Genomic DNA, 22,410 nt, shown 5'->3' with positions numbered 1-22,410 from the left:
TTAAGGACTGAGCCACCCAGGCGCCCCTTTAATATGACTTTTCTTTCTATGCACTGGGCTTATTCATATAGCCTTTCTCTCCCACCATATAGACTCTTATTATTTGTGTTTTTTTAAATTATTAATTTTACTCCTATGTTAATGTTATAGTTTTATTCCTTATATGCTTCCATGGAAGTTACTTCAAATCCTTTTGTGGGTAGGTGGAGTTTAAATTCTACATAAAATGAGAAATGTTCGATAAATGTTGACCGGATGGAGAGTATGACGACTTTAGTGGGGATGCAGATTCTCCAAACTCATTAGTGTAGGAAATTAATTTTGATGTTTTAGTGTCTGCTTATAAGTAAAACACCCAAACCTGTACTGAATTCAGGGGGAAAATCCAATTTTACTTTGTTAGTAAATAAAAAAACATTTCACACCTTATAAAATAACGGTGCTTGGCACGATAATTGCACATATATGCCGTTGAATATTTTATTTCATTAGGTACTGAATTGGACCACTCATGAACAGTCGTGGGCTTTTCCCCTTTCGAGCCGTATCTAAATCTGATTTTTAGAAAATCGCTACTAGAGTGCTCGCGTTGTCCGGGTTGCTGAATTCCAACAACCCTCCTTCAAGGGCATCCTCCCGGAAGGGAGCTCGGGTCATTAGCTCAGGGACATACAAAGCGTTTTGTTCTTTTACTCACGGCCCTTACCCGGTCTCCCAAGGAGACAAGTTGAATGCCCACTAAGTCATGCTTTTCCATTACTCATTCCGCCTTTTCTCCCAAGGTGGCGTGTGGGAGGTGTTGTGATCGGGCTCGATAAGAATAGGCCGGGAAGCTTGCTGCGGGATAATACACTCATCCCTTTGCGTGTTTCAATTCCGACTGCGCCGTGTTTGGCGGCTTCACCCAGCGAGAAGCTTTCCAAACCGACTATGACTGCACACTCGGCCGCCTCCCATATTCATCTCAGCCCCTCCGCAGGCGCCTGGCCTCCACAGTCCCGCCCCGCTCCACTTGGCCAAGCTTTGTTCCCTTACAAGGCGGATCATCAGGTGGGCCAGGCGCGACTGCTGCCGAATAACGTCCTTCGCGGGTCACCCGGGAGGGGACTCTGGCCGCGGGCCTCCCCAACCCCGCAGCTCCGCACCCCCACACCCGCGCGGGCGCCCGGGCCACCAGGAGGCGCCCGGGCATCTCTGCAGCTCCTCGCCCCAACCCCTCTCTGGCTCTCCCTGCGATTGGCCGGCCGCCCCGAGCTCTAAGTCCCGATTGGCCGCCTCCCGCGTCAGTCGCGGACGTCGGGACGGGCCGAGGTGACGCACCGCGGCCGGGCTCGGGGCGGTGTCCGGCGCGGGCGGCTGCGGGCGGAGCTTCGCGAGGACCGACGCGGGGCAGTCAGACGGCGGCCGCCTTGGGAGGCGCCAGCGCGAGTCCGAGCCGCTCCCGTCCGCCGCAGCTGCCACCGCCGGCTCGTCGCCGCGCCCCGGCCTCCCGCACTCCCGCCCTCCCCGCGCCGCGGCCCTAGATGCGGGGCCGGGCCGCTGCGTGATGGGGCTCCGGAGCGGCGCCCTGCGGCTCGCGGCGGCCGCTGCTCTCTCTGAGGAGCGTCGGTGCCGGGCCCCCCGCGCCCCCGCGCGCCGCGGCGCCTGCTGACCCGGCCCGTCCGTCCGCCCGTCCGTCCGCAGCGCGGCTGAGGTAAGGCGGGGGGCGGGCGGCGGTTGGCGCCGCGGCCGCCAGGGCTGGGGAGGGGGCCCTCTCGGGGGAGAGGAGGCCGGGCCGGGGCCGGGCGGGGTCCGAGCGGAGGAAACGCCGGGCCGGGCGGGAGCCGCGCCGCGCACCGGGGCGCGGGGTGGGGCGGGGCGGGGGACCCTCCCTGGCTGGCGAGCCCCGGCTTCGGGTCCAGCGGCCTGCTGGGTCGCCCGCAGTGTCCCACACCAGCCCTCGGCTGCCCCTGAGCCGCCGGACTCGGGCTGTGCCCAGCGGTCCGCCGGCCCGCCGCTGTCGGCTGCCTGTGTTCTCTGCGCACACTGCATCCCTGTGGAGCGGGCGCCGCGCCGTTTGGAAGCGCCGGTGCTCGTTTCCCCCCCATCCCCTCTCCCCCATTATGGTTGGCGTCGGAGCTGAGCCTGGGAATGGGATTATGCCCTTTTGCCAGATGAAGGTAGGAGGGGGCTTGGCGTGGCGCAGGGGAAGCCGATGGCGCGAGGACCGGAGAGAGGGGCGCGATGGAAAGGGAGGGGGCGTGTGGGATGCCGGCCAGCCGCGAGGAAGGCTGGTGTGGTCTCGGCGTTCAGCAGCTCAGGATCACTCTGGCAGCCATATTGGGAGGATGATCTGACAAATCCTTTAGTAGCCAAGTCCGGTTGCTGGAAGGCACCGAGTGACAGCCCTGGCAGCTTTCAGGGTGACTGGCCGCGCCAGAAGCCAAGTTGTGGGGGTTGGGAGCCTGCTCGAGCAAGCTAGTCATTGTTCATGCAACACAACACATACCGGCCCTAAAACCAGAATTGAACTCCCAAATCACTTTTTCTCCTTGGTGAATTGCTAAATGAGCTTCTGTGCTCAAGTGCCGTGAGGATTCCATTCTTGTTGGGGTGAAATACTGTGTTTCTCTGTTCATCTTGTATGACCAGTGCTGTGGACGTGGAGGCCTGATGATCATACCTTACATGTACACAGGCAGATCTGAGGATTGCTAAGGCCAGTTTACCAGTAGGGAGGCTTCGAGTTAGTATATTGCATTGGATGGGTAGATTTTCAGAGTAGCTCACCATGCAGAGATTTAGTAACCTGGCATATTCTGACAGTGGGAGAGGCATGCAGCAGTATTTCTGAGGATGCAGGTTGTCATCTTTGTGGAATCTGGAGGTAGCTGAAATTAGATTGTCAACAGATCCCTTGCTCACATATCTTACTGTTCTAGGCAGCTGTTCTGCCGACATTGAATATGTCGCTTTGTGTCATAGATGGGTCTGTCTGAGCCCCATGAAAGTGTGGTGATTGGATTCGAATAGCTCTTAAGTGATATCATGGTGGATATTTTATTTAAAGGCTGGCATTTTGTCAGCTTAGTCATAATAAAATCTTAGCTTGTGTTCTTTTGAGGTGGTGCTTTCTAATTAACTTGGTGTGGCTGTTGGATTATGAGGCAGGTGGAGTTAAATGTACTGTGTAAGGATGGAGTATGAGGACTGCACACACCTTGGGGTTGTAAAGCAGATCTGGAAATGATCAATAACCGAATTCAGTGTGAGCCTGTAAATCTGCCTTCTCCTACATGCTTGATGTTTATAGGACCTGGAGAGTGGCATGCCTGTCTTTGTGCCCTTTGCTTTCAAACTCCATTTCTTAATGAACAAATTCCTGTAACTTAAGTTGAACTAGCTAAAAATTTTCAGTCAGGGTTTTCTAAGAAGAGTCTTAATACCCTATTTTTGTATTTCTACCGTTAAGCTTTCCTTTTAAAACTTAGTTGAATGAAAAATGGTGTCAGTAGAAACTAGTGCTTTTTGTATTACTTTAACATGAGAGAAATCCAGAATGTCTGTTTTAAAATTTCATGCCCCAATTAAAAACTATTTCTAAGTTTTAAATTTTTACAGTTACTTGATTAGCAAAAAAAGATCTGAAGAATTGTGGTTAAATATAATTTCAGCATTTGGTAAAATCAGACCTGATTGTGAATCTGATTTGGTGGCAGAGTCTTACGAATCCCTGCAGCTCTGCTCTGATGAATGTTTTTCCAAAATTTATCCAATTAAGTACAGCTTCGAAGGCTTTAAACAGACCATTTTTCCTTCCAAGACCAGATATGAATGCAGCTTTCCTTTTTTCTCTTTCCCACTTTGAATTTGTTCAGGGAATAAACTCTCAAGAAGAGTGCCAATAGTCTCTCCCAGGCCAAAGCTTTCTAGCCCGCTTCCCTGCCATGGTCTTGTTCTGGGTACAAAGTAAAGGACAACAATGGGCCCCTGCCTTCTAGTTTGTAAACCCCTTCTCGGGCTGCTAATCACAGCAGGACTTTTCCAGGAGTGAAGCATATCCTTTTGAACTTGTAAACTGATAGGATATAATTTTACAAGGCTCTGATGTGAAAGGTGTAGCCTGTCTACTTCATGTAGTTCTCTTTGAAAGATGGCCTTGTTGGAACAAACTAATGAATTTCTGGAGTTCATAAAAGTGTGGGTAAATATACATGCTTTCAGAACGTTTCTGCGTGCAGCTCGTTAGAATAGAAGATAAATGAAGCGGATGTGACTGTGACAAGAAAAACCATACAGAAGGGTCCTGGGACTTCCCTTTGAGGTGGGCTTTCTGGTTAATGGCCCAGTGATTCATTTACGCTCACTTTTATGATCTGCATTACCAGTTTATTGACAGTGCATATAGAGATTTAGTTCTTCACTCTCAAGGAATTTACACTTTACCATTCGTATGCAGACATGGTAAGATAAAGTTAACTCAAGGTGTTTTCCGTTTCAGTACAGTTTAGTGGTTGAGTACAATTTAGTCCATACCGCGGTAGTTTCCATGGTTTTTATAGTCAGAGCCTTTTCCCTTTTTTTTTTTTTTTTTAAAGATTTTATTTATTTATTCAACAGAGATAGAGACAGCCAGCGAGAGAGGGAACACAAGCAGGGGGAGTGGGAGAGGAAGAAGCAGGTTCCCAGCGGAGGAGCCTGATGTGGGGCTCGATCCCAGAACGCCGGGATCACGCCCTGAGCCGAAGGCAGACGCTTAACCGCTGTGCCACCCAGGCGCCCCTAGAGCCTTTTCCCTTTTGTATTGCCATATAATACTTACCTAACGGTCATTCGGTACTTTTATGATTGCTTTGTGGTTGTTTGTGTATGTGTTTGAAGTCAGAAGATTGTAAATGTCTGATGGATTAAAGAAATTTTTTAATACCATCCTCTACCATTGCTCTGTGTGATGTCTTTGATACTTGACTTAGTTCTCCCTCGGTCTGAATTTCTGACATCATCCTGGCAGATGTCAATGACTGTATAAACAATAACAACAACAATAGTGACAAAATAGCTCACTCATATTGAGCCCTTTCTGTGTGCTAGGCTCTTTTCCAAGCACTTTACATTGTTCGCTAATTTAATCCTTTTAACAACCATATGAAATACATGCTCTTACCCCCTATTTTACAAATGAAGAAACAGTTAGTAAATGACTTCCCCCAGGTCACTGGAAATGAGTACGTAACTACTGTACTAAACTTCTGTAACTACCTTTATCCATAAAATTCCTTGACTTCAGCTCAAGCAAACGTTAGCCTCATGCTGTTCCAGTAACTCAGTATTGTGGCCCCGTCTTCTGCCTTGTCATCACCTCTGGATCTGTCGTAATGTCAGGTTGTTCTTCAGATCTGAAGCTCCGATCATTTATAGTTCTCACTTTTGTAGTCTCCCGTGTGCTCTCCCACATCGTCTCCTGGTCCATCAGCCTCTTCCACATTTTACTTGTCTTCCTTTAGTACGCTGTGACTTCTGGAGTGCACTGCTTCAGCTCTTTTCTTGCCAGCACTGGCAATCTTTAATTCTTTATTATTCTGCAAGACCCGTTATGCAGATGGCAGCCTTACATCCTTCCTACTACCCGTACCTTCTGTTTTTAGTCTGCCGTGGAGAAATCTCACACGGTGCTGGGGGTTAGTGCCACAATTAATGTGTAATCTTAGGTCTCCTCTAAATCTGTCTTTGGTGTTTGTTGAAGTAATTCTGTTCAGTTCCCTCCCCTGTTCTCCACAGTGACGTCAAAATTTTGACTGCTTTACTCAAGCCTCCCCACTGCTGCCCCATGCTTGGCTTAAAACCTTACCTAACATCTCATTGGGGAAAAAAGGCAAGCCCCCCCCCTTCCTCTTCTCTACGTAAAGAATTCTCTGGCTTCTTTCTTACCTTCTTTCCTCCAGTCTTAGAGAAAAGGTTACTCTCCAGACTTCAACTAATCCCTTGGCCTGTGTTCTGGATGTCATTGTCTTGTAATCTTTAGGGACTTGATGTATTTGGTTACTCTTTTCCCCTTTTGCTGTTTCCCTGTACTCCCACCGTAGGGCCTTTGCTCTGACTCTTCTATCTAGAACCTGACATTAAGACAGATCCAAAGGTGATGACAAGGTAGAAGACGGGGCCACAATACTGAGTTACTGGAACAGCATGAAGCTAACGTTTGCTTGAGCTGAAGTCAAGGAATTTTATGGATAAAGGTAGTTACAGAAGTTTAGTACTCCTCCCCTGAAAGTCGCTTGGCTAACTCCTTCACCTTCTTCAAGTTTTTGCTTAAAGCCCACCACCTCAACAGGCCTACCCTAACCTCATTTATGCACGTGCACAGTGTTCCTCCCCACCATCCTCCTGAGCCGCCTGCCTTTGCTGTACTTTCTCTCCCTGGTAATGCTTATTATCACACAGCATTCTGTAGAAATTATTGTTTTAATGTCCCCACTTCGCCTACTAGAATTAGAATGTAAGCTCCTCCATGGCAGGGATATTTATCTGTTTCATTCATTGATTTATCCCAGACTCCTGGAGCTGCCTATCACATGGTAGGTACCTAATAAGTAGCTGTTGAATAAAGTATAGAAACATGCAGATCTCTCCGAATAAAAATGGGGAAGCAGGAAGAAAAATCCTTCCCTTGTTCCTGTTCCCTCCTAGCTGTCACTCTCCTGCCCCTCATAGCCAAGTTCTGGAAGCAAGAGGGTTCTTGTATTTCCATTTCTAGCCTCCTAATTACTCCCCAGCCCACCATCGATGGGCTTCAGTGGCCCTCCCTTCACCAACACCTGCTCTTGCCCGGGTTTCTAGCCTGTTATTGCTGAAACCAGGCGACACACTTCATGCCTTTGCTGCACTGGAAGCATTGCTTACTTCACACTCCCTCCTTCATTGAACTTTTGTCTGCTTCTGTTTGGTGGATCTGGTTTCAGATCTTGGCCTGCTTTTCTGGCCACTCACACTGTTACCAAATTCATTCAACACAAATTTTTGTGTAATTTTTAAAGTCTTTTGTTTTTAGGAACTAGAACTTTGACATATTTCTGATGTTAAGTAGCAGAATAGGTTTATTGCAGGAACTTTTTTGTGTATAATTTCTACTGCTTACAGCTTCTAAAAAGGTTTTAAGCAGCCTACCACAAATCCATAAATACAAGGGGGCTGTTAAAGTATTGATAAGAAAGAAAACTCTGTGTAACAGGAGGAAAAACTAAATAAATAAATTACAGCAATTTGCGTAACGTGGTTATTATAATTTAGTTTTGAAACTTTTAGAAGTCAAGGTAGAAAGGGAAAGAAAATATACATATATATGTATGTATATATATATAATGGTTCATCAGGAGAAACTTTTTTTTTTTTTGGTAATAAATTCTAAAACTGTAAGAGGAAAGTGTTACATCCTGATATAACGATGTACATACGAAGTGTTTTCAACAGGTCTTTAAGTAAAAGGAAAAAATGTTCTTCAAAGACCTTTTTAAAAAAAGTAATCCACCTGCTTTCCAAACTGAAGATACAACACTAAACTATAAACAGAGTCTTTTTTGTGAAGGGTATGACTAGTATGATTCAGATATTAACTCTGTATAAAGATAAACCTGAATTTCCCTGCAGAAAACTCATTATTTATCCCTTGTGAGAGTCTGGAATACTTGTATTGTCATCTAAATGAAAACATGCCTATTAAACTTTCTGTATCTGTTTATCATGTGGAAAGATTGACACATTGTTGACACATGGAAAAGTCTGACCTGCTTTCTTGCCCAGTTGGTGAGCTACCTCCCAGGCTGGTAGCTGCAGAGGTGTGGTCATGGGGAAGTTTTAGAAGGAGGGAACCTTGGCTCATACCAGATTTTTTCTTTACTTTTTTTTTTTTTTTTTGGTCATGCCGTCTCTTTAAGGGCAGGGGCTCAGCTCATACCAAATTTGAATTAACCTCTGATTGAAACTTACCCTTTCTACACTATAGCTGAGCTGACTTCATTTTAGACTGGACAATTCCAGGAGAAGGTGTTGTCTGTCATCGATGCACTTTGACAATAGAAGAGCTTCAGTGGAATGTGGGATTTGAGTGGCAGAATTCCCAGCAGAGCTGCTAAAATAAAATTATGAGACAGCTTCAGATATTAGAACGAATTGACTTACTAGATCGAGTTTAGTATTAACCAACTAGACTTTGGAAGAAAAAAAAATCACTTTCATTTAGAATAGCTGTTGTCTCTTTTTAATTTATTTTTATTTTTTAAGCTGTATGCTCAGTGTGGGGTTTGAACTCATGGCCCTGAGATCAGGAGTCACATGCTTTACCGACTGAGCCAGCCAAGTGCCCCTAGGAGCTGTTGTCTCTTGATGCACCTCTTGGTTTATGAATAAAATCATGTTATTGGTGAAAAGGAAGATCCTTGGTTTATTAATTTCAGTGACAGGATGACGTGTGTCTAATAAGTCCAAAGACTTATTTTAGATAGTGGTTTAAAGAAAGCAGTTGGAGAGTCTGGGTGAGCTAGTTTAACCCCATTTGAGATTGAAAATCTGATCTGTCAGGAGACTTTTCCTGTGCAGTCTGATTCTTGGCATTGGGTTAAAATGCAGAAGGAAGCTTTTCCAACATGTGACTCATTTTGAGCTTTCACAGTTTGGCTCATGGCTGATTTTTATTCATAGAGTCGAAGACCAAGAATAGACAGGTAATTCATACACATAGAAAAATAATTTTTTACTTTTGAGGGGGGCATTTTATCAGAATAACCATGGCCAGTGACAAGAGTCCTAAAATCTGCTTGGTCCTCGTGGAAATTATTGGCCTGAGAGATGCAAAACTTACAATAACGAAGTTTTCATAGCATCTCAAAATGGGCTCACTGGCTACAGATATTTACTTGTGGGGACCCATTCATTCTTTAAGTTATAGTTCATTTTTTAAGCCATAATTCATTGGAAAAGATCTTTTAAATAGACTGCTTGTTGCTATTGTAAATTTGATACTGTATAGTAAATTGTGTGAATATTGAATTTAAAAGACTGAGTTTCTTGGTTAAATTCTATTTTCATTTGTGACAAACATGTACTGAATACTGTTATCAGTGCATGAGAGTTAAGTGAACTACTGGCTGCAACATAGGGCAGATGGAGTAAGTAGGAAAATGAATCAACACGTTTTTAAGGAGCAAAGAGAAAGAAGGTATCACTTTTGCCTCAGAAAGGGGCACATTAAGGAACATGTGACTTAACGCTTCCTGCTTCGTGGTGATATTTGACCTTGTCCTCAAAAGATACGGACTTGTAATAGGTTGAGAAGCGAGATTGAGCTTCCAGGAGTAGTGTGTTTGGTGCAGTAAGAGGGTGCTTGGTGGAGAAGGCTTGAAGCTGGGCAATGAAAACGGAGGCTGGGGAAGAGTTTGGATTGTGGAGGCCCTTGAGTTTTTAGGTTATGTTTTGAGGCCACGGAAACCAATGGAAGGTTTTTAAGTAGAGGAAATGACATGAACTGACTTCTGTTTTAGGAATATAATTCTGGCTGTTTTCTATAGAAAAGGAATATTACAAAAGCAAACCAACCAAAAACTAGTATTATTTCATTTCTGTTTCTTCACTGCTGAAAGGTCAGTTTGAGAATTAATCTTCTCCTTAGGCTCCTAATTGTCCAGGGAACCTCAGGGCAAGTTCAATTGCACAAGATCAAAGTTAAGCAATTGGGCAAAAATTCAGAAAAATTCAAATACATTTGGGCCTGTTTTATTATCCCTTCATTGTGTGAATGCTTCTGGAATTTTTGCTCCATTCCACTTTCCTGATGCTTCTAATTGTGTCATAGGAAGGAAAACTGGTCAGAGGAACAGTCTAGAACTGAGGCTGTGTAAGTGATTTAGAGTATGTGTGATTATCTTTCCTACCTTCCTTTCTTCCTTTGGCTGCTCAAAGCTCGGAGAATAGTTTTTATGCTAATTAAAACAAGTATTGTTTTCCTATAACTTCCTAAAAGTATTCTGTAATTATTGTTTCCAACTGGAACTTAAGCCTGATTTCAGACTTATATAATTGGTAATTTTTCTTAAAGAGCCAGGGAATTTTGAAGCTGTAATTCTTTGCTGTAATTCTATTATACTGTTTATAGTAGTAGAGAAGTAACAAAGTAACACTTTCTGTGGTTTATTTAACTGTAGTTTCCTATTACTGTGTAAAAAATTTTTTTAAACATTTTATTTATTTGAGAGAGAGAGAGAGAATGAGCAGGGGTGAGGGGCAGAGGGAGAAGCCGACTCCCCACCAAGCAGGAAGCCTGATGCCATGCCAGGCTCCGTCCCAGGATCCCAGGATCATGATCTGAGCAGAAGGCAGCGCTTAACTGACTGAGCCACCCACGTGCCCCTACTGTGTAAAATTTTAACTTACTTGTGAAGATGTTTGCAGGTTTACCTCAAGACAGTTAAATCAGAAAAAAAAAAAAAAATATATATATATATATATATAGATTCAAATTGTTTGAGAAAAGTAATTTATTTGGGGGAAGTAATTAAAAAAATTTTTTTAATAATAATTTTTTATTATGTTAGTCACCATACAGTACATTTCACGTTTTTGATGTAAAGTTCCATGATTCATTACTTGCGTATAACACCCAGTGCACCATGCAATACGTGCCCTCCTTACTACCCATCACCAGCCTATGTACTTATCACTTCCAAAAAAGAATGACTGTTAGCTTTTTTAATTAGGAAGGAATTCAAAATCAATTTTATCCTTTTTCCTTTGATCAAATGACTTGTCTCTATTTTGGAACGACTTACGGTTTTTATTAATGCCATTCAGGCATGAGCCTATTGACACAATAACCAGGAATTCAACTAAAATATTTTAACTAGTATATTCAAGACCCTGTATCTAGGGGATTAGAAACATGACTAAAATTCAGTTCTTGTCCACGAGGAACTTAAAATATATAGTAGAGATAAGAAAAGTAAATAACTTCCTTGGCCTCAGGTTGGTGAGCTGAGTAGTAATAAATGGAGAGGCATTAGCATTTGGTTTGGAAAGTGGGGAGATTCTGTGAAGGCTTTAGAAATAGGTGACATACGAGCGGTCCTTAGAAGAATAAATTGGATTTTGAGAAGAATGGTAGACGACGAAGGGCACAGTGTTCCTTCTGGAACGTTGGAGCAAAGGCAGAGGGACAGAAAAGCATGAGATAATTTCAGGAAGCCCGTGGTGGGTGGTTGTTAAGGAATGTGGATGGAAGGCAGTGTTTTGTGGGCTTGTAAAGATAGGTGGTTTATGTCGCAGGACACATTGAACGCCATGTGGGAAGTGCAGTCATTGCTTGGGAGACAGTAGAGGAACTTTGAGGATTTTTAAGTGGACACTGATATGAACAGACCTGTGCTTCAGGAAGGCCAGTTTGTCAGTGCTGCGTGGTGTGAATGGAGTCGATGAATGTGGCAGTGTTGTGCAGTATGGTTGGGGTAGAAGGAAGCAAGAGAAAGTGGTAAGGTTAACAGTCTTGGGTAAGAAATGTTGAAGATCTAAAAGGGATGGCAGGGATAGAAATGGAAAGAAATTTTATAGGTAGAAGCTATGTAATTTGGCAGTTGATTAGACAAATAGAAGAAGCAAGCAGGTGTTGGAGATGTTAGTGGTTTGGTTCCTAGTCACAAATGCATGGTTCTTGCTATCTAAATCCCCGCAACGTTTCAGCCTTTGTTGTCTGTTTGTAAATCAGTCAGAAGCATTCAACACTTTGGCAGGCCTTGGATAGCATACAAAAGAAGAAGTTTTTGGTTTTTTTAACTTAAATATCTACAGTATTCAATAATTGTCATTTTGGCAAACTTGTTTATTCTATCTTCCCTTACAAATTTCTTAACATTATCTGATACCCAGTCTATGTTCAGACTAATCTGATATCTAAGAAATGTTTTTTTTTGAGGAGTTTCTTGATTAAAAAAATCATTGCATTTGGTTGGTAACTAACACAAGTCTCTTTTATTACACCCCCTCCCCCATGCTATTTATTTTAAGAAACTGGGTGACATGACCTGTAGATTTTTCCATATTCTGGGTTTGGCTGATTGTATCTTTCAGGTGTCATTTAAATTTTTCATTTGCTCCCCTAAGTGTCCTGTAACTGGTAGTCTGAGCTGAGGCTCATTCTCTTCATTTTTTTTTTTTTAAAGGGGTAGGATAAGAGTACTTCCTAGGTGGTGCTGTGTGTTTCCCATTATAATACATGTGGAAGCATAGACCACCCAGGTGTCCCATTTTTAGGGATGTTCAGATTGATTGTTTGGCTTAGTTACTGTCACCCTAATCCAAGCAATAAAATGTTCCCACATCAACCAGCCATTCATCTAAGGCTTTTTTTTTTTTTTTTTTTTGTAGCTAGTGACAGTTGTTGCAGAGAGCCTTTATATCAGTAGGGTTGGAAAATGGTGACATTCCAATTCTGTCATCTCTTCTGCAGTTATTAGCCGGACTTTTTTTTTTTGTGAAAAGAACTTGTCCTCATTGACTATTTGGCTGTCCTGGAGTATAGTTTATACAGGATATACAGACTGGGTGTATGCTTACTTTTTTATTTGCCAGTTTTCAGAATAATGAGGCTTTTTAAAATATGAACTTGTGAATTTATATATTTGATGTTCTTCAGTCCATTTGTGGTTTGTATGAACGTATTTATTTTTATGCTCTAATTATTCCGTGTTTGGGAGCCCCTTTGAGTTGGCACTTGTGTCCTTTTGCCATGACTGTTCATCTTTGATAGATTTCGTGCTTGTGATCACAATACAATGTCCCAGGATCATCTTGAAATTTCTTTTTTTTTTTTTTTTAAGATTTTATTTATTATTTATTTGACAGAGAGAGAGACAGCCAGCGAGAGAGGGAACAGAAGCAGGGGGAGTGGGAGAGGAAGAGGCAGTCTCCCAGCAGAGGAGCCTGATGTGGGGCTCGATCCCATAACGCCAGGATCACGCCCTGAGTCGAAGGCAGACGCTCAACAACTGAGCCACCCAGGCGCCCCCATCTTGAAATTTCTTGCCCAGCCTTGGAATTAGCCGTTTTTTCAAGGAGCCCAAGTTCAAAGAGTTTCTTGAGGCAATAGGAGTTTCACTTTGGGAAGCTATTAAAGAACAGTTTGAGATAGAATGCAGTCACATGAAATGATAGCAGGGTTCTCATAATGTGTTTGGGGCTATAAGTGCTGTAGGAAATACCAGTGATTCCTGGAATATTTGGGTAGTCATTTAGTAAGAGGTAAGACTAAAGCTGCCCAACAAATAGAAGAATGAAAATTCATGTCCCCAATGTAGGGGAGAAATTGTTAGGAAATGTGAAAGAGCATGTGTAGGGGATGGTAAAGGAGCTTGACTAGAACACCGAGTACCTCGACTTTGGTCTTGATGTTGTAAGCATGGGGAATAAGAGAAGGTTCTTGAGTTTGAAAGTGAATTTGAAAGTCATGCTTTAGAAAGGTTAACTTGCAGCGAGGTTAAGAATGTACAACATAATCTTTGGAAAATGAAAAACAAAAACTCCAATTTCAGAGCTGTTGAATACCAGGCTCATTTGTTTTTCATAAGACCGCTGTGTGGTTCAGTTTTGTGCAACCCTGTGTAAGGACTATTGGATTAAAATGAAAAGCTCAAAGATCAGTTCCACTATTCCAAGTATGGTAGGCATGAGGTAGTGAGGACTAGATTAGGCAGTGGCAGTGGGGGGGGGGGGGTAATGGCAATGGGAATGAGAGGAAGGAATTGATAGAAATATGCAAACTTATGTTTTTAAAGTTTTGCTATGCTATATCATTAATAATGTTAACACTAATAAAAGGATTCAAAGAGAAAGAAACAAAGATGACGGCAAGGTTTATGATATGGGGTCAGATAAAAGTGGGAAGATTGACAGAGATTGATAGTTTGGGGGAGAAGATAATGAGGCGTGTTGAGAGTTCAGATGTGGCTGTATATCACAGTGAACTTTGGGTGGGGATTGAAGTGTGTTCTGTGTCTTGCTTTTTCTGAATACTTCATTCGCTCTTTTGGCAGAGTACTCAGCTAGTGACTATAGGTGATGCTCTATTGACTGGGAGAGTTAATAACTCTAAACTTTCATTTGATAAATGTGATTACAATAAAGGTTTGATATATTAAGCAAGAACCATCTGTTTAATGTTAAATAAAATGGGAAACAGACTGGAAAAACATCACAGCAAATATAAAAAACCTTAATATCAATAAATACTACAATTATTTGAAACAAAACCAAAAAAATGTCAGCAAACCAGGCAAAGGACTTGAACAGGTAATTCTCACAACTGGGAAATATACAGTTAACCCTTGAACAACGTAGGGGTTAGGGGTGCTCCCCCCCCCCAGTGTAGGGGAAAATACATATATAACTTGTGACTCCCCAAAATTTAACTGCTAACAGCCCACTGTTGACCAGAGCCCAATATAACGAGTTGATGAACAGATATTTTGTGTGATACATGTGTTATGTACTATATTCTTAGAAAAAAGAGAAGAAAATGTTAAGAAAATTATAACGAAGAGAAAATATATTTACAATACCTTACAGTGTTTGTCGAAAAAAATCCACGTGCAAGTGGACCTGCGCATTTCAAGCCCATATTGTTCATTGGTCAAGTGCAATTCATTAATTCACTCCTTCAACAAACATTTACTGCGCTCTTTCATCAGGCACTGGTCTAAGTGGTAGCAAACAAGATCTCTGAGGATTCAGATGGAGGCATGAGAGATGGACAATAGATGTGTTCCAAAAAAAACAAGAATTTCAAATAGTGCCGTTAGAAAATAAGAGAGGGTAGTGAGGTAGAGAGTGGCTTTTTGGTTTTTATTTTGTTTTGTTTTGTTTTGATTGATTTTTTACTTTTCTTATTGGAAAGCAGTAGTAGTTGTGCTGCTGTAGTTTAGGATTGCTAATCTCTACTTAATTATGTGGGGAAAATGAGATTGAAGTTTTATTGGGGTTCCCTGATAATTGGACTTATATGTGGTTTTCTTTTTCAGTTTTTTCTTTTGTTTGGTTCCTCTTGAAGACGTTTATATAATGGATAGAGTGCAGATTGAGATCTGTCGTTTCTTGTGGAGGTTACTTACGTGGGTTTTTTTTCACAGAATAGTGTTTGTTTTGTTCTGTTGGGAGGGAAACTATTCCCCTGAAAAATATTCACATTTTTTCCTCTGGCTTCATTTAATAGTGAAATGTAGTGATTTGATTTTGCCATGAGTCAGTGGCACATCCAAGGGTAGAACCTTCTCTGGAAACTTCTCTGCTCATTGTAAAGGATGTTTGTAAGGGTCACATGAGGTACATGTGGAAATTAAAGGAATCCCTGGGTACTTAGAAGTGGAAGGAGATGCTGGAGTTTATCTTTGTCCTTTGCTGTTTAATTATATATCATGTAACTGAATGTTTCAAACTGCAATTGAAGTATAGAAGTTCAGAGCATTTCTTTAAAGGAAGGTGATGAGTTTTGCAGATAGGAAGTTACTTGTGTAAGGAACTCTGTGTAACAGATAAGCATTTGGTACTTTTCATATATTACTGAAGATTGATCCAGAAAAACAGAGAACAAGAAAGATGCCTGTTACTGCAGTTATATTTATTATTGTTGTTGTTATTATTTTATTATTATTAAGTTTAGGGACTTTTTAGGTATGGGAAAGAGATAATGGAATAGGAAAATAAGTCTCAGTCTTTAATTTTCTATTTGGAAATTTTTGAGAATATAAGATCTATGGGAAGAAAAGGGACGAGATTTTTAGAAACGGAAATAGAAATAGTCCAGAGACGTAGGGGAGTAGCCTTTATGCTCGTGTTAGCCCATGCTTTTTTAAATTCTGACTACCTGTGTGGATTGCTTTCTTTTTAGAGGAAACTTGAACATAACTTCAAAAGAAGATTTGATTCTTTATTCCTGGACTGCATATATATAATAAGACCATCAGAATGTCGGGAGCCTCAGTGAAAGTGGCTGTGCGGGTTCGGCCCTTCAATTCTCGGGAGACCAGCAAAGAGTCCAAGTGCATCATTCAGATGCAAGGCAACTCGACCAGTGAGTACATGCTATTTTCTATTAATTATATCTCATCTTCCTGTCCTTTCTCTGTTCCCTTACTGTGAACAGAATAAACGAACATTTGTGTAGTAACACTTCGAACTTTGCTACTCTGATCCACTAAATGCTTCCCCCTGTGGTATTTGTGATAGTATATTTAAGTATGGACTGTTTATTTTGTTCTTCACAATAGAGAAATCCCTGGAGAACTACCCTAATTTAGCTAAAGTTACTACGTTGAAATCTTTATGATAATAAAGGTGTAAGCAGTGATTTTTTACTAAATCATGATATGAAATGTATCTATTGAGGCTCTAAAATTATTTTTCTTTCTTGATTTTAAATGGTACTTGAGCTTGCCAAGATGGTCTTAACTTACTCTCCTTCCTTACAGTAGTTCTTTGAGTTGAACAACAGATATAGCTGCAATCGATAATAAACTTGTAAATTTATTACTAAAGTTATAAGTAATAATTTGCTTATAATTTTTTTACAATTAAGATGATTTATTAATGAAATTTGAGTCATTGCTTTTTAGCTTCTTTCTTCATATTTATTGCTTAAGTGAAAAATGACTTAAGCTAGTTTATTTTGTACTTGAATTAATAATGCCTTGAAATGGATTTGTAGGCAAATTATTAAAGTAGTGATAGGTTCTGCTGTCTTGAAACCTACAACTTTTTGATAAAGCAGAATCATTGCTCTTCCAGACACACGTTAATACTGAGTTGTTAGGGAAACCACTCTGATTTCATCTATTTGTGGGCCATTTGCCAGTGTTCTCTGTAGAGGATTCTATCAGTGGAAAATAAAATTGTATATATTTAAGGTGTGCAATGTGATGTTCTGATATAGGTACACATTGCAAAATGATTACCACAATCCACAGTAATTAATGTATCCACCACCTCTGATAGTTGCCCTTTTTGTGTGTGTGCATGGTGACAACACTGGAGATCTGAGATGCCTTGGTGGCTCAGCCAGTTAAGTATCTGCCTTTGGCACAGGTCATGATCCCAGGGTCCTGGGATTAAGTCCCACATCGAGCTCCTTGCTCAGCGGGGCACCCGCTTCTTCCTCTGCCTGCTGCTCCCCATGCTTGTGTGTGCGCTCTCTCTCTCTATTAAATAGATAAATAAATAAATCTTAAAATAAAAACACTGGAGATCTATTTCTCAGCAAATTTTAAGTATACAATACTTTATTATTAACTGTAGTCACTGTGCTGCACATTAGGTCTCCAGGACTTATCATCTCAGGACTAAAAGTTTGTATCCTTTGATCAATATCTCCCCTTTGCCCCCATCCCTACCCTCTGGTAACCACCATTCTGTTCTCTGTTACTATGAGTTTGCCTCTTTATTTGATTTTTTAAAAAGATATGAGTCCATGAATAATAATAATAATAACAATAAATTATTAATTAATAATTTATTATTATTATTATTTAAAGATTTTATCCATTTTTTGACAGAGAGAGAGACAGCCAGCGAGAGAGGCAACACAAGCAGGGGAGTGGGAGACGAAGCAGCAGGCTCCCAGCAGAGCAGGGACCCCGATGTGGGGCTCGATCCCAGGACCCTGGGATCACGCCCCAAGCCAAAGGCAGACACTTAACCACTGAGCCACCCAGGCGCCCCTGAGTCCATGAATTATATCCTATGAGTAATTGTAGAAGAAAAAGATGCAAAATGTAGTATTGAATTGTACACTTTAAATGGGTGAAAGGTGAACTTTGTAGGGTATGAAATTTTAAGTTTTTTAAGAAAGGGCAGTATTGATCATTTGCTCCTTAAAGTTTGAGCTAGATTAGTAATTGAACTAGAGAACAAATGTATGTTTGTTTGTTTATTTACTTATAAACAATTTTATTTATTTGAGAGAGCACGAACGGAATGGGGGAGGGGTGGGGAGGGGCAGAGGGACAAGCAGACTGCCTCCTGGAGTCCCCGAGATCATTACCTGAGCTGAAGTTAGACGCTTAACCAACTGAGCCACCCAGGTGCCTGAGAACAAATGTTTCTGGTCTTAAATGTCACTCATTTAAGCTATGTTATTATTTGTGCTTCATTTTAAGAGTTAAATTTTACACAGTAGATAACTGAATCTTTGCTCAGGGGCCATGCTAATTTGTAGCAGTCCAATTTTAGTATATGTGCTGCTGAAGTGAACCCACTAAATCCTTATTATTGAGCTCTTGTTTCTCTCTGCAAAATGTATTTAATTATAACTTAGTTTGGAGGCATTTTTGGCTGTTGGCATTGCCTCTAAAAATGCTGGTGCATATCACAAGTTCCTTTAAAACGTAGACTTTAGGAAATCCTGGATCAGGAGCCAGAATTAATCCTAAAAAGAACTACTTTTCTCTGTGATGTTTTGCATACTAAGCTATCCAGGAGAAATCCCAGTGTCACGGGTATCTGTTGCTACTTTCCTTATAGGGTTGCAAATCTTACTAAAAACTTGTAAGTAGAAAATGAGTATTAAAAGGCCATATTCATGAAATGCAAAAATCAATTTATTATATAACAAAAACAAATGGAAAAGTCTTATTAATATACATAATGATACTAGTGGTTTTTTCCTGGATGACAAATTGTTTTAGAATGCCCACATCTTAAATTGGCTTTATAGCCAATTATAAACTTATGTTTATATTCATTGTCAAAGTCAAATACATTGTGTTCATTTTCCCACAGTTTTATTTTTGTGATTAGGTGAAACCTTCATTCACATGGTATAAAATTCAAAAGGTATAAAGAATATACAGTTAAAACACTTCCTCTCACTTATCATGTAGCCAACCTGTTTCTCTCCCCAGAAGCAACTTGTGTTTCATTTCCTTCCAGAGATAGTGTAAGCAGCACAATATCTTTTTCTAAGATAGTTTTTTTTTTTTACCATTTTAATTAGTGACAAGTTATAATTTTAGCTTACTTTTCAGTCTTGACTGATTTGTATGTTTTATTTATTTATTTTATTACCCCTTCCCCCAGCAGCATATGTTTTAAATACCTGAATAATACAGTTCATGTTTATAATTTGTAATAGTTGTTTCCTTTGAGATTTTAGCATGAAAGAATATCCATGTAAGTTAGTAGGGTTTTATATCGACTATATATGTAACGGAATGAATACTAAATAGAGTATCAAAAAAAAATAATCAACTGACCATCTAGGAGAAGAAAACTATTACCGTATGCAGTAAAATTTAAAGTTTTTCTGTAGTTCTGCATAGTTTGAGAAATGGATCTGGGTGTGCTAGGTTTTCTGACTTTGTTGTTTGTTTGATCATACAGACTAAAAGCGCACTAAGAAATTATTAATGGATTACAAAAAAGGTGTTAGAGCTCATTGTTTCTAAGATACATAGATTTCTTTTTGACCTTGTTGTTTTGATTGTATAGAAAGTACTGTCGGTTTACGGGAAAAAATAAAATTATCCAAATATGATTTTCACTCTGGTTGAAAAATGTCAAATGTTTTCACTTGTAGTAGGTAGCAAACTGAAGGGGAAAATAAGATCCCTAGTTGTACACCTTTTGAGGATAGGGCCGTATATCTTATAGTTCATGAGGATGTAAGTTCTGTTCACCAGTCTTGCTTCTCTCCTACAAAAATCTCTCCAGAATTATTGGACATATTGATTTACCTTTTTATGAAATATTCATGAAGAAATGCCTAGTTTTTATCAAAAGTAATAGTTTGGTTATAGTAGGCATGGGCATCTTGTACTGGTCATATGAGAACCAGTCTTTGGACCATGTTAAGCACGGTGCTGAACTACCAAATGGTTTTTCCATCATACTTTGTTTAAAACTGTTGTAGACAACAGGCTGGGTGGCTCTGTTCTGCCTTACCTTTTTTTTTTCCCTCTTGCGAGTTTGCTCTAATGTGAATCTATAGGAATCACAGAGTTGTATGTACTATAGGACCCTGCCTTTCAGGAGTTCTAAACGTGTGTAGTAGAAGACACAGGACGTATTGAAATAAACTCAGTACAAAGTAAAAGTGATCAAAGTGATAATTGCCATAAACAAGGGTTTTTAAAAAGTGCAGATGTGAGCTTGGCAAAGGACACATGTATGATAGGGCATTTCAGCTGGACCTTGTGGAGTAAGGAGGGTTTAAACTAAACTTTCGTCCAGGATGTTTGGAGAAAATTTCGCTTTTTAGAACTTGTTAGTGTTATGACTAGATATGGTATTCCTGACCTTCATCTGGCTGCACCACTTTGCCTTTCTGCACATAAACATTTAGCAGGAGAAATTTGTGACATTTATTTATTTATTTATTTATTTATTTATTTAACATTTGTTTGAAAGTAGGCTCCACCCCCAGCTTGAACTCACAACCCCAAGACCAAGAGTCACACGCTTTACCAACTGAGCCAGCCAGGCACCCCCAGAAATGTGTGACTCTTAAATTAACATTAGTCTACTAAAACAAAAATCCTCATTTGATGAATTAGCTTTGGAAAAAGTAGGGTTGGTTTTCTAACTAAATACTTACTTTGTTATAGCTCAGAAATTTTGGGGTAATTTTGGTTCCTTTGAAAGGTATTTGTTCTTGGAAAACTAATTAATTGTATGAGAGACTTTCTCCTCTAGAATTTTTGGTGGCTTCAGTTTTCTACTAATGTTTTCTTTTTCTCTTCAATTTTATATGGCAATTTTAGTAATTTGACTAAAATATAATCCAGATAATTTTATATGAGAGATTTTAAGCAAACTATTTGCTCTGTTAGAAAATATTAATGGCTTATTAAAAAAAAAAGGCTGGGCCTAAGATTGGGAGAAAGCATGCATTCTGTTGCAAAAAATGAAATGAATTTGTGATAGCCACATGTGTTAGCTGCATTAAGAGACCGCTGTGCTGGCAAGCTGGCCTGGACTGTTGCTCACAGGGATTATAGCTGATTGCACATGGAATGCAGTGGAATGTTCCTGCCATAAGGTCTCCTATGAAAAAGTAGAAGAGGGTGAAGAGTACTTTAGGGAACGTGCCAAATCTGAAAACTGAGTAGTAGCAGTTTTATTTAAGCGCTTTCTGGTCTCAGAGAGAATATTTTCCGTGGCACAGATAAATGTTACTGCCTTGACATTTTGTAGATCCAAGTGCGTACAAATGGCTTTGTTTAAAAATACCCCATTATATTCCAAGGTTCTCCCACTTTGGAAGCATTCTTTTATTGTCTAATTACTCTATGAAAGGCAAGTGGGGCGGAATTAAGGGCTGAACTGCTCACATTTATGGTAGATCTGGAGACTTTGAAACTGCATGAATAAACCTCTGAAAAACAGGAGGGTGGGTAAGGCCAGCTTGGACACCGTCCGCTAGGTGATTACATTGTGAACATTTGCTTTGTCTTCAACCACAGGAATCTGTCTCTAGCTGGCCCTTTGGTAAGTCTCCTTCATGTATTTATCAATCTTCTTTTGCCCGGGGCCTTTTTGTTTTTTAGTGCCCAAATCTTAGTAGTATAGAAGGACCTGTTTAACCCCCTGTTCATTACTAACATGGTACATTTTTAAGGGCTTTTTCATTCACACATGTACATTTTTTTTTTAAAGATTTTATTTATTTATTCGACAGAGATAGACACAGCCAGCGAGAGAGGGAACACAGCAGGGGAGTGGGAGAGGAAGAAGCAGGCTCCCAGCGGAGGAGTCTGATGTGGGGCTCGATCCCATAACGCCGGGATCACGCCCTGAGCCGAAGGCAGACGCTTAACCGCTGTGCCACCCAGGCGCCCCCACACGTGTACATTTCTAAATGAAATGCTGCACATCACAACTGGTACAAAGAATGACTTCATGTCCATTAATGAAAATTTGGGATGGAGGAAGGAACAAAGTGGAGGTTTGGAAAGAAAGACTTTTGAAAGGAATTCTTTTAACTCTGTGTTTTCTAGGCGACAATCAGAATGAGGTCTCTTTAAGTCTTTTCTGGGATAAGCCGTAATCAGTTAGATCAGACTGAGGTGTAAACTCCGTAACACAGCAACCAGCGTGCTTTCCAGTGTGGCTGGAGATGTGGGTAAGGCCAGTTCTTCAGCAGTGCTTCTCCACCTCCACCCCATGTGCTCTAACCTTAGAGATGGAATGCTCAGTAGTTCTTAACCTACCCTTTCTCAGGGTGCATTCTCTGAGCTGCTTATCTCATTCATGCCCAGTCATCTGTCTCTGTAACCTGCTACCATTTCACTGAATCACTAAAACTACTGCTGAAGATTTGGGCGTTTAGACTTTTTTTTTTTTTCCTGGCATGTAAGCTGCATACCTGGCATGGAGCCCAACGTGGGCCTTGAACTCACGACCCTGAGA

General features: G+C 40.8%; 1 protein-coding gene across 6 annotated transcripts in view; it reads left to right on the top strand.

Moving 5' to 3' along the window:
- Positions 1 to 1,364: 1,364 nt before the first annotated feature.
- Positions 1,365 to 22,410, top strand: part of KIF1B (kinesin family member 1B) — a 135,312-nt gene continuing 114,266 nt past the window's right edge. For 4 of the 6 annotated variants that reach the window (XM_045776840.2, XM_045776838.2, XM_045776837.2 and 1 more), the window contains exons 1-2: positions 1,366 to 1,693; positions 15,899 to 16,081. In XM_045776840.2, the coding sequence (XP_045632796.2) occupies positions 15,976 to 16,081 (106 nt within the window). In that variant the 5' untranslated portion in view covers positions 1,366 to 1,693; positions 15,899 to 15,975. Of the gene's footprint in view, positions 1,694 to 15,898; positions 16,082 to 22,410 lie in introns of all 6 variants that reach the window. The other 2 variants (XM_045776836.2, XM_045776841.2) reach the window with 2 other exon arrangements.

Source organism: Ursus americanus, chromosome 33 (assembly GCF_024610735.1).
Source record: "Ursus americanus isolate L20-20 chromosome 33, mUrsAme1.1.p, whole genome shotgun sequence".
NCBI lineage: Eukaryota > Metazoa > Chordata > Mammalia > Carnivora > Ursidae > Ursus > Ursus americanus.
Note: the sequence above shows the minus strand (reverse complement) of the source record. Positions and strands in the feature narration are given on the sequence as shown.